Source organism: Meles meles, chromosome 7, assembly GCF_922984935.1.
Source record: "Meles meles chromosome 7, mMelMel3.1 paternal haplotype, whole genome shotgun sequence".
In the NCBI taxonomy this organism is placed as follows: Eukaryota; Metazoa; Chordata; class Mammalia; order Carnivora; family Mustelidae; genus Meles; species Meles meles.
The window spans coordinates 26,320,857-26,333,478 of record NC_060072.1 but is presented as its reverse complement, the minus strand read 5'-3'; the positions used below and the strand labels follow the sequence as shown (position 1 = coordinate 26,333,478).

Sequence of the window (12,622 nt, the reverse complement as noted above, 5' to 3'; positions counted from 1 at the left end):
AGCCTGGTAGGTCCCAGTGCAAATAGGGAATGTAGGGACTCCAATTAACTAGAAAGGATAATTTGGTAGGTTGTAGAATACCCTTTTAGGGACCCCACCCACCCCTCCACAGTCCATCATTACATCTGGCTATAGTGACAGAAGGCATCTTCCAGAAGGTGACTGTCATTCTGGCAGAGGAGAATTGGTGTCCTTCTAAAAAGTGGAAGAGCTTTGTATTTTAAGCTTCAAAGATCAGGCCTTTTGTAGAGCTTACTGTTTGGGGATCTTGCATTTGGATCTCTTCATGGGACCTCAGAGCGGTCAATGCCTCTGCTGCTTCTCTGTCCAATTCAGCTGAGAGTCATCATTTTGATCACTCCCCTGCTAGTCCTTCAAACCTCCTGGCCCTGTCCCCTTTCACCACCGTCTCAGTCACAACCCCAGCCCTGGATGAACCCAACTACTGGCCTTTTCTGAACCTATACCCAGGCAGCCACTGGAGGAAAGTACAGTTGGAGTCACTGTAAATTCCTGGTGTGCAACACGACCAGGACCCTCAGTGCAGCCTGCCTCCACTGTGTTTCTCTAGGTGGCTCACCCTGTTCTCCAGAATTCTGCCTTCTCTCCTCAAAGCTCTGACCCACACAGTTCTATCACCAGCTGACTTGATCTCGTACCTCACAGAGAAAACTGGAATCAGAACTCTCTCAACGTCAGCACCAAACCTCCCACCCCTCCTGTGTCTGCCCGGTTTTTCCTCCGTGCCCTCCCTGGCATGCCAGAGCTGCGCCTCCTCTCATCCAAGGCCAGTCTCTCACCTGTGCCTTTGATCCCATCCTTTCCAACCTGCTGTACATTCTTACACCACAGCTAATCACCTCTCACCTGAACTTTCTATACCTCCTCACCTATTGCAGTTTTCCCCTTCGTGTTTCAAGGTGTTCTAGTCTCCCTCATCTTCAGTACGAAAAACCTAATGCCTTAACCCCTCTTTCCCCCTAATTCACCACTCCCTTCACTGCCACATTTCTTTCAGGACTCTCCCCGCTCTGTGCCACTCTTGCACTTGCTCTAGGAGCTCCAACTCCCTGTCCTTCTTTCAGATCCCAGAAGGGGCGCATTCCTCCTGTCTTTGGGTCTCCTCCATTTGCCGGGCTAACTCCCGTCGTTATTTAGGTTCAGCTCCAACTCTTTCTTCTGAGAAACCTCCCAGAGTAGGGTGGACCCTCGTTAGTGACTTTCTCAGCGTATACTTCTTCACAAGCCTTATCACAATACAAGTTGAATAATTGTATAACCATAGAAAGTCCTTTATTGGCTAGGATGTAAACTCCATTGGGGGTGAGGTGGGAACTAGGTCTGTCTTATCACTGCTGTTTGCCTAGAAGCCTCTGGCACTCAGTAGGTCCCGTGGGTACATTTCCTAATGAAGAAGGCTTGAACCTCTCCTATCCCTGTCCCCAGCAAGGGACCATTCAGCCTATTGGGAACCTGCTTCCTACTCCAGGCCCTGGCCCGTTCTGTCTTCACGTTGTTAAGATTTTGAGATGCAGCAGGGTGAAAAAAAATGTACCTATGAAGAGCTCAAGTAACCTCTTCTGTTTATAGCACAAATGGGGCATTTTATGAGAAGGCCAATTAGCCCGTGGTTGTTTTTTTAATAGACCGTTTTCTCTCCCTCTCTCCGGCATTCAGATGTGGAATACTCCGAAGACCACTGCCATTTGGTGAGTTCAGTCTTTCTCGTGCTTGCCCCTGAATTGGATGCCTTCTGTAGCAGAAACGGTCTCCTTGGGTAACGCTTCTACTGTCTTCCCATTAGATTTTACCAGATTCAGAAGCATTCCAAGATGTGCAAGGAAAAAGACATCGAGGGAAGCACAAGTTCAAAGTAAAAGAAATGTATCTGACAAAGCTGCTGTCGACCAAGGTACACTTACTGCTCTGGGAGTGCCTTTACGGCTACCTGGGGGTGTATGATGTGTTTGACTTAATTTCCACTGAAGTGTGAAAATGTTACAAATCCCTTGTGCCTTCTAGCAAAGCAAAATGAAAGTTTAAATTGTAAACACTTCCTACCCTCTTCTTTCTTATAAACCACGAAGATAACAGCACTTTACAAATTTTGACTGTTGTAACGTCAATCAGGGATTTAATATTGTTCCCAGTCCCTTTACCCACCATCTCACCATTGTTATTTTTTAGGTTGATGGCATAATTATTCCTTTTTGTTTACTTGTTATTATAGATGAGCGATAAAACTCCCACTCTGAATTGCAGATAAATGAAGGGCGGGGTCAGTGTCTATAAACCTAGTAAATCTTTTTTTTCTTCATTTTAAAGTCAAGAATGCTGTTCATCTATAAAAGTGTCAGGTGTAAAAGCCAGTGGAATAGTAAATCAGAAGCAAATTTTATTTTATCTGGTTTGTAGTGGGATTAGCCGAAGTCTGTGGTGATCCTTTTTTCCCCACCTTGAAATGACTAGCAATATAAACGCTATTATGTACACCTGGCCCTGGTCTCCAGGTGGGCATGCTTCTTCGGAGTATAGCAGAAGGCATGCTTAGAGCTCAGTAGATTTGTTTAGTTGGTAGAGGACAGCCAGAGCCTCTTGATTTTCTCATCTGTCCCACAGAGCTCTGCCTATTTGGCTTTTGTAAAACACTCAAATGCTTTGGAAAGTACATAATAAAAACCTATGATGGAAATACATGCAACAAAAAAATTCTGGGAACTGAGCAACATTGAGTTTTTCTAGGCTGAACATAACTATTAAAACTAAACATCCGTGGCTTCTTGGTTTATGTATACAGTCCTACAACTGACATTTCAACTGCTAGAGATTTTTGTAAGATATCCTCTCTGTTGACTGAACAATGTTGTTATCAGCAAGAAGCTGATGAACCAAATGTAATCCTCGGCATGGATTTTCAGGGCCCTCGTCCCATACTGTGAGCGTGTTGGCCTCATTTGATAATTTGACATATTTTCATTTCAGGTTGTTTTTTCTGTTTTGTACATCATTTTCTCTGAACTACGATCTTATTTTCCCATTGTATTCAAAACTGGTCTTTTTTTTTCCCGCCAGACTCCCAAGTCTGATGTTCTCTGTCTTTCAGGTAGCAATTCATTCTGTGCTTGAGAAACTTTTTAGAAGCATTTGGAGTTTACCCAACAGCAGAGCCCCATTTGCTATAAAATACTTCTTTGACTTTTTGGATGCCCAGGCTGAAAACAAAAAAATCACAGATCCCGATGTCGTACATATTTGGAAAACAAACAGGTGGGAACAAATAGTAGGTGATATTATTATTTTCAAGAATCTGGGACAGAATCTTAACTGAAAGGAGGGCATTGGATAGTCACAAAAGGATTCATGATTCTTAGAGCAGAATCCTTTGGCTTGGTGCGCTATCATGTCAGAGCAGGCTCTTCCTCTGGTCCTATTTTTAAACAAGAAACAAAACTCTTCCTATGCTGAGATCCTATTCTTTAGGATAAAACAAACAAACTTTATTTTCTTTAATGCATGAAAAGACCTTATATAGAATGTTAAATTTAGCTTGACCAGCAAAAGATAAGAAATCAGTATTTTGTGGTTTTTTTATTATACGATGATTTCCCATTAGAGATTAATCATTTTTCAGTTATCAAGCTATCTGTCTGTACTCTGATTCTGCATGGGTATTTCCATTTTTATTTGATTAAATGCAGTACTTAGATACCATGAGAATTTGCCAAAGGACTGTGTTTTGTTTTGTTTTCTAACATTTTACCTAAAGCTGAGGCGAGGCACCCAGCTCTATGCTCAACTTCTTCTCAGTAAAAAACATGGCTCATTACCTTTATTTGAAATACTTTGTCCATGAGCTGTGAATAAGACTTGGTGTTAAGGAGTAATAGAAGTTTCCACGGCCATCCCAAGCCCTCCTAAGTACTGAGGGTGGGCAGACCATTTTAAATAAATATTAAAAGCTGAAGTTCCAGAGCTCTAGGTCTCATCTCCTCCCATTTAACCCAGGTCTGTCCTAACTACCTACACTGGCTCACTCCCATCCTGTGTCCCAACCTCTGATTTGCCAGTCCTGCCACTCCTACACCAGGCTTGGGTGCCTCAAGCTCCCATTTTATTAGGAAGGTTGCGGCATTTGAGCAGGGGCAGGATAGTAGATAGTCGGGATAGTAGAGCTACAGAGAGGCCCAACAGCCTTACAATGGAGGGAGTTTGCTAGGCCTGAGTTGAGATAATAATGGAAGGACCCTGAATATTCCCAGGTTCAGATTCAAATATTTGAGCTGTTAGGTGCTGGAAATACAGCAATGAACTGAATAGACAAAAATCCATGTTCTCACAGAGCTTGAATTCAACTGGGTGGAAGAGACCACAAATAGGTAAATTATAATATATTAGAAGGTTAGTACAGCAGACAGCATGGGAAAGGAGGATGGAGAGTAATAGGGCAGTGGTCAGAGGAGGCTCAGAGAGATGATACTCAAGTCAGGTCTTGAAAGAGGTTAGGGCATAAACCATGAGACTGTCTGGTTGAAGATAGTTTCTGGAAGACGGACAACAAAAGCAAAAGTCCTGAGGCGCATGCTTGCCTGATGCGCATGAAGAACAGCGAAGAGGCCAGTGGTGGAGCTGGAATAAGGTGAAGGCTCGCAGATGAGAGCCTGGGCCCAGATCGTGCAGGGGCTTTATCCCAAGGCCCGCGGACAGCACAGAGGGTTTGAGCAGAGACAGGATCTTACTCTGTGTTGTGGGAAATTAACTGAGCCCCCGGGGGGCTGATAACCCAGGCAACCATGACTTAGGTCAGGGTGTGGCACTTGGGGTGAGAAGAGGTCAAGTTCTGGAGACAGGATGAAATGTTTTCATGGGTAGCCATCAACTAACACAATCTAGATCTGGAGAAAATTCTAGTCTTGTCAGCGGCCACTTTTGCATTTCTCCTGCTTTAGTCCTCCCATTCAGCATGCTTGTCAGTTTAACCCTTTCTTGTTCCGAGTGACGCTGCCATCTGTCACTTGGCATATTTGGCAGAGCAGACTTGCGTACTTCAATAACAAGGGCAAAAACACCCGTTTACAAACTGCGATAAACAGAGCAGCCGCCTCCTACGAAGGGCTGTATCTGAAGAGATTTCTCTTTGGAACAGCCTTCCTCTTCGCTTCTGGGTAAACATCCTGAAGAACCCTCAGTTTGTTTTTGACATTAAGAAGACACCACACATAGACGGCTGTTTATCTGTGATTGCCCAGGCATTCATGGACGCATTTTCTCTCACAGAGCAGCAACTCGGGAAGGTAAGGCCTAGCTTCAGTATTTCTTATATGCACTCCTGTGAGTTGAAGCATTCTTTCTTTTAACATTCAAACAATAAAGAGTCATTGGTAGTCACTGAAAATTTGCTTTTCTTTAAAAGCTCTCATTTTTCATCTAGTTTTAAAAAAAATAGATTCTCCCCATCCTACTACAGAACTCTGCCTGTGAATACCTTTCCCACAAGTATAAATTTTGTTTCCTAGAAAAACATTCTGCAGACACTACTAAACTATGAGACTACTGAAATCAGCTTGGCTAAATTAATCCCATCTGAATATAGTTGACCCTTGAATAATGGGGGATGATGGGCACCAATCCTTCATGGAGTTGAAAATTACCCTGTAACATTTGGCTTCCCCAAGACTTAACTATTAGTAGTCTACTGCTGACCGGAAGCTTTACTGCTAATATAAACAGTTGACTAACATATATTTTATATATTTATATGTTTTACATACTTATTATATACTTAAAGCTAGAGAAAACATCAAGGAAATCATAAGAGAAAATATATTTACAGTACTGAACCATATTGAAAAAACTCCACAAAGAGTAAAGCAGACTCACATAGTTCAAAACTTTGTTGTTCAAGGGTCAACTGTACACTCAGTCTATCTGAATATAACAAATTGCTCACAGGGAAGAGGATCTGGCCTGAGATTTCTATCACCACTAGTTTGTCAATTCATAATCAAAACATCGATACTGTTTTTCTTTTGGCTTTCTTTGCTGAGCAGAAGCCCCAGGAAATCAAAGAAAGATAAAAATACAGAGCAAACTTTGAAAGGGATGTTTTAGTCTTATTCAGGCACTCCAAAATGTATTAAACTGAGCAATATCTGTACCTAATGGCTTTCAGAAAATCTTTTAATGCTGAGCAGTGTCCTTTTGGTGTAAGGTTTGAGAGAGTGCCTGGAATGAAATGTGGTTGGTGTCTCATAGGTGCCTCAGCCTCCTAGTCTAAATCTATACATCACCACCATTTCTGCAAAACACACCTGTCTTCACTTTTGTCTTCCTAGCATCACCTTGTCTCTCAAGGAAAAATTCTTTTTGTTATCCTTGACTCCTCCTTCTTTCTCCCTTCCCCTAATTGGTTACTACTCATTGCCATCTCCAAAATGTCTCTTTTTTTTCCCCCTTCATTCTATCCTATCCCTCCATCCCCCTCCCTAGGAGAACTGCCTCAGGACTGGCCTCCTGGTCCTTGCTGTCTCATCCGCTACCTTCTCCTTTTTCGCTGTGTCTTGGGTTGTCATTCTAAAACAAAAATCTGGTCTTCTCCATCTCCTGCTTAAACATTTTAAATACTTCCCATTACCTACCAGGTTAAAATCACAGTGCCACGTGGCCCTTCCTGATTGGGTGTCAAGTCTCTTTTCTGGCAAACTCCATATACTTTCTATGCTACAGCTTTTACTTTTCCCAAACTTACCATGAACTTGTTTTCATATCCCTTTCCTGTCTCATAACTCCTCTGTCTAGTAAAAACTTATTCATTCATTCACTCCACAAACACAGCTTCCTCATGTGTACCAGGAGCTACAGGAGGCTATGATCAGTCTGAATGTAACTACTCTATGAATTTCCCCGTACACTGCCCACACCTGTTCTTCATCTGACCAATGCAACGAAAATGCTTCTTTATTCACAGGAAGAAAAATGGCTGTTAACTCATTACTATGTTCTTGGTATATTCCCCTTAATCATCACAAGAACCACATAAGGTAGTTATTATTACCCTCATTTTATAGACGAGCAAATTGATGTTCTGAGAGATTGAAGGTCTCAGTTAAGATCCCTCCAAGTTGTTAGGATCCCTGATTTGTCCAACTCCATGGTGTTTCTCTTTACACCCTGCTACTAATTATTGGTATCATAGTAACCACTGTGTACCTTCGTCTTTTAAAGGCAGGTACTTGTTGGTCATCTTTACCCTTTTACGTTCAATGTCTACCAGCGCCAAGCATCTCAGTAATAGCTCAGTGTAGGCATCCTTCACAATGACGCAGCCACCGATACGGCTATTTGTGCCCTCAATACATTGAAAATGTACTGGGACATCAGCCCTATCATTAACTCACCCATTTTCCCTGAGTAGGAATTTCAAAAATTTTGTGGAAAATGGCATTAAAAAATAAAATCAATTTTTAATATCATCACTATTATAATTACATAAAAACTGACAAGCTGACAGGGAACTTTTGCAAAATCAGACATCAGAGCCCCCAATACTAATGACCATGTACTTCCTTGAGAACAGTAGAAGAGCTTTATAATCTAATAAAAGGGACAAGCAGAAAAATCCACCACCGCCAATTACTTACCACTTTCATGGTTATATAAAGGGCTCAATCAGACCTACAATCAAGTCTTTCATAAATGCCAAAATTCACTGGTGGGTGAGGATGAGAGCAAATGTTTTAATTCAGGCTTTTTACAACTATTAGTAATGAACTATGATAGAAATAAGTTCCATTGTTACAGTAACTCAAAATCATGCAAAAATAATAATTTTAGTTCTTTTATGAGAGGAAGGCAGAATATATTAGCATTTAATCCGCCTCAAAAGAACAGTGACTCACCAGAACGATCTGGATAGCAGTCAGTCATTCAGTCAACATTTATGGAGACCCACTGCATGCAAAAGCTTTGAAAGCTTTGTTACTAGGAGATGATAATGGTGGAAGTTCAGCTACACTGGTATTGTTATAAAACTCCCCATGGTTTTTTACTCTTGGCCATGGCTGCTCTTTTTTTCAGGAAGCACCAACTAATAAACTTCTCTATGCCAAGGATATCCCAACCTACAAAGAGGAGGTAAAATCATATTACAAAGCAATCAGGGATTTGCCTCCATTGTCATCTTCGGAAATGGAAGAATTCTTAACTCAGGAATCTAAGGTATTGTTAGCAGAAATAAGAGGGGTGCTTGGGTGGCTCAGTTGGTTCGGCTTACGAGGCTTGATTTTGGCTCAGGTGGTGATCTCAGGGTCCTGGGATCAGGCTCCGTGCTGGAGATGGAGCCTGGCTCTAAGATTCCTGCCCTCCCTTGCTCTCCCTCTCTTAAAAAAAGAATTGAAATAAGAGAATATTTACTTTTTTAAAAAGTCATTTCAGAATCTCTCAACAAGACTCTCTTTCTTTAAGAAACATGAAAATGAATTTAATGAAGAAGTGGCCTTGACAGAAATCTACAAATACATCGTAAAATATTTTGATGAGGTAAGATTTTTAAATAACATTTTAAAAAATTGATATTAGTCTCCAGGATTTGGGTGTAAAGCATTCTCTAGGTTTCAGGACAGCTCTGGCATCCCTAACGGCCAGACAGGGAAGCCAGGAAGCCTGTCTGAGGTGGGGGATCCTGGCACCAAGCCAGACCCTGCACGTGGCTGCCCCTCTTCTAGTTTTATCATGCTGCCCACCTTCGGACCAGCCTGAATTTACATTTGAGTTAATGGGGTCTGTAGCCATACCGACTCAGGATAACTTTGATGAGTAAGCAGCGGTCCTATTAAATAGGGCCAGCTTATGCTTGATTGTAATCTGCTAAAATGAAAGCTAAGCTTGTTAAGTTGCCTAGATTCTGTATTCAATAGGTATATGAAAGTATAACATATTTCTAACTTAAGCAACTATTTCAATAAACCATTCTCCTTTGATTAATTCTCCTTAATCTGGATTTTTTTCTTTGGGAATTCACACAGACACAGTCATCAGATGCGCTGTTTCCAAATATATGTTAATTCCCCCTTCCCTGATTCCCCCCCACTCAGTCATGCTGGGACAGGCTATCCATGTCAATGGTGAGAATAGCTCACCAATTCCATTTGCTACTTGAAGATCAAGTGAAGCGCTAAGGTAGGGTAGAGGCAATGAGTTCCTTAAACATGATAAGCATCCTTCTTTCCAGGGGCCAGGGGTTAGAAGGGAAGCACTGGGGGGGGAGGGGAGGGGAGAGGAGGCACCACACTGCCTAGGAGGGGAGGGGAGGGAAATACTTAACTGACCAGGATGCCCCTGCCTGCTGCATTTAAGAAGAAATACTTGCCTGCATGTTGGCTGCCCAGAATGCTTGCTGTGCTTGGAATGGCTGTGACATAATGCATAAAACAGGGCCTTGGAAGTCTGGCCCCATATTTGTAAGCAAATAGTTGGTACTTCTTGCTAGCTTCTATTTTAAGCCAAAGTGTTGTTGATCCTGTGATAATGACTAAGCAAAACAACTTGCAAAGTGAGTATGTAAATGATGGAAGAAAATGTTGGCATCTGTTTCATACAGATTTCATCACTCACAGCATCAGGAATGCAAACCCCCCCCCCAAAACAAAACAAAACAAAACAAAAAAAAAAACACAAAACCCCAGAATTGTAATGCTAAAACCACAATATCTAAAATAACTGTTCTAATTGTCAACAGATTCTAAATAAACTAGAAAGAGAACGAGGGCTGGAAGAAGCTCAGAAACAACTCTTGCATGTAAAAGTCTTATTTGATGAAAAGAAGAAATGCAAGTGGATGTAAGCACTCTGGGGACTGGCTTAATCTGGCAAAACTCTTCAGACGACTTGGGAGCAAAATGGCTGCTTGAGCTACTCTGTGTCGTTAATTTTTAAAGTTTGCACACAGGTTCCACTTTGAGCACAGTCTTTCAGAGACCAAGGCACATGCACAGCTTTTAGAAAGCATAGCCACCATTGTGCCTGTGCATATACTGTGGGAACCTTTCTGTAAATAGAGTCGAAGTGGTTGTTGCAAACAGCCTCCTTGTTTACAGAGAATACAGGGCCAGTAAGCAAGTGTCAGTATTGTTAACTACCGTCTCCACTTAAGCACAATGACAGCAGTGGTTTTGTTTGAAAACTACAGTTATGTAGCACTTGTGACGACACGGCACCTCTGCCGAAAAGGGACACTGCCAGTGATGACAAGAAAATGGGAAACGAGTCATTTGGAAACAAGGCGGGAGTGTTGGGGCAACCTCGAGGATTTGCAGCATTGAAACTTTCCCCAGTAGTTCTTGGAAAAGATGACCGTGGAATTTGGTAGTGTGTACACTTAGCATTTGTGAGTGTGTGTGTGTTTTTAAACCAAAAAACTGACAGTGTTGCAACATTGTTGAAAGGGCTCGTGTTTTTCAGTGGTCGCCAGTGACACTCCATCAACTCACCTCCATCTCACGAAGGAGCTCTAAAGCAAGGAGCGTGAGGAGGTTTACTTAAATGCAACAGCATTTTACCCACTTTGTCCTGATGTGTTCCTTTTTTCATTTTTTCATACTAAATGTATTTGATAGTGGACATGTTGGCTATTGTAAAACAAAACAAAACACCATTAGTTTATTTCTGTCTAAAAACTTTGATCAGAACTATCTGTAGAAGAGTTACTTCCTCCCCTAATCCTAAATTTCTATACTTGGTGTCTCCTTGCTTTAGATTTCTGGTGAACGCTGTGATTATAAATACTTGTGTGTGATTTAAAAAAAAAAAGATACATTTTACATTTCATGAAATTGCTGTTCACACTGGAGTATTATATATGAATATATATATTTGAGGCCCAAGGCCTGAAAAATATTAGTATACAACTTGGTATCTTAGTCTTACTATGTACTTTTTGAAAGTATTCCTCACAAGAGAAAGAATTCAAAATACCCATTTTATTCATGCCTTTCTTTTTAAAGAATTCCCTAGCCAGTTATACTGTAGTCTTTTTATTGCTGGTTTTTTATTCCTGAATTTTTGCTGCTCATGACCAATTTTAATACCACTGTGTTTTCCTTCTATTAAATATCAAAAGTAAAAAAATGTAATTGGCAACGCTCAACTTTCCTTGTGGCACCTTTTACCCTTGGTGCTCCGAATCCCAGATTAAGGAAAGACATTTTTTCAAGTAGCAAATAAAACACCGATCATATATTCCTTAAAATCTTATACCAACACTGTATGGGATATCAGGATATCAGTGTGAATTTGTCTTCGAAAATGAAATTCCTTTTGCTCCTCAGTATCTAGCAAAGCGTAGGAGGTGACACCTCAACAGAATGATCAAATAAGCAGTTATTACCCTGATAGGCCCCTTCCTAATCCCGTCACTTTTGACCATTGTCTGTCCAATGGACACACCTCAAAAATACTACCAAATAGGTTACTTACAAGTAAAAAGGTGAGAGGTCTGGTCCCCATCTAAGGCTGCGACAGTCTTGATGTGAAGGCATTCATAAGAGAACAACAGGACAGTTGAGAGCCAAGGGTAGGAGAGTTGCCCAAAAGACTTCCCCTTCTTTAGGGTACAGAAATGCTAAGAAAAGGATCAGCTACAGCTTTATCTAAGTATTCAGTAAATGCTACATGAGGGTGTCCCTGTCCAGCTCTCTGGCACATGAGTCCCATGGGGAGACCTACCTCCTCTTCCGGGTACGATACTGCTGGGAACTTTGGGCAAGTCACTTACCTCTTTGTGCCTCAATTTCTGTATAATATTTCTAACCTACCTCACTGAGGTGGTGTGAAGATTCACTAATGTATGTAGCGTGTTTGTCAATCCTCCAGTGAAAAGCACTATCTAGATCACATTTTGGATCATATTAGCCAAATGCAGTGAATGGCCAAATTAGATGTGTGCTGAAGACAATCAGTCACTGGGTCTATATTAAACAGCAACCAGAGAAACAAATGGCAAACAATTTCTATTTTCAAGTTTCTTTGCATATTTTTTTGGTGCAAACAATTCATTTATAAACTTTTTTTTCTAACACTAGTGTCTACAGCAGCATTTAAAAATGATTTCTGTTACCTTTTCCGTATTAGGGATCTAAAGTCTATTTCTTATTGTATACCTGATTGAAGCTGTACTTGGAGATGAATGTTTTAAATGTCTATATCCAAAAATAAACATTTTGATGTAAATGTGGACTGTCTTTTCTTTTTTTTTTCCTTCAAATGTTCTATTATAGTAGAGTTTTTATTCTAAGTAGCTCCATGGAAATTATCTGGGTGCCAGAGCATATGTGAATAAGCAGCTCTGTAATGGAGTAAGTACATCTAGTTTCTTCTAAATGATGCTAAGGACTGCTCAGTTACATCCCTGGCCTCCACTATCTACCCGGACTTTTGATCCTGAAGACGTCTGGACAATGAACATTCCATTTAGTTTGGCGGACTTGAGCTCTGCCTTGCTGACGTAAAGGTATTGCAGCAGAATTCCTTTAAAAGAGGTTAGGGATACACAGAAATAAAACATTTATAATAACTTGGTTAGATCCACAACAGTGGGAGCCAACATTAAATACCAATAATATTTCTAAGG

The 12,622-nt window shown here is 41.1% G+C and overlaps 1 protein-coding gene across 1 annotated transcript in view; it reads left to right on the top strand.

Moving 5' to 3' along the window:
- Positions 1-12,218, top strand: part of PLXNC1 (plexin C1) — a 144,600-nt gene extending 132,382 nt beyond the window's left edge. Inside the window, exons 25-31 of the mRNA XM_046012720.1 lie at positions 1,678-1,709; positions 1,805-1,912; positions 3,104-3,267; positions 5,144-5,291; positions 8,074-8,214; positions 8,461-8,535; positions 9,734-12,218. Coding sequence (XP_045868676.1) covers positions 1,678-1,709; positions 1,805-1,912; positions 3,104-3,267; positions 5,144-5,291; positions 8,074-8,214; positions 8,461-8,535; positions 9,734-9,838 — 773 coding nt within the window. The 3' untranslated portion in view covers positions 9,839-12,218. The remainder of the gene's footprint in view (positions 1-1,677; positions 1,710-1,804; positions 1,913-3,103; positions 3,268-5,143; positions 5,292-8,073; positions 8,215-8,460; positions 8,536-9,733) is intronic.
- Positions 12,219-12,622: the final 404 nt, after the last annotated feature.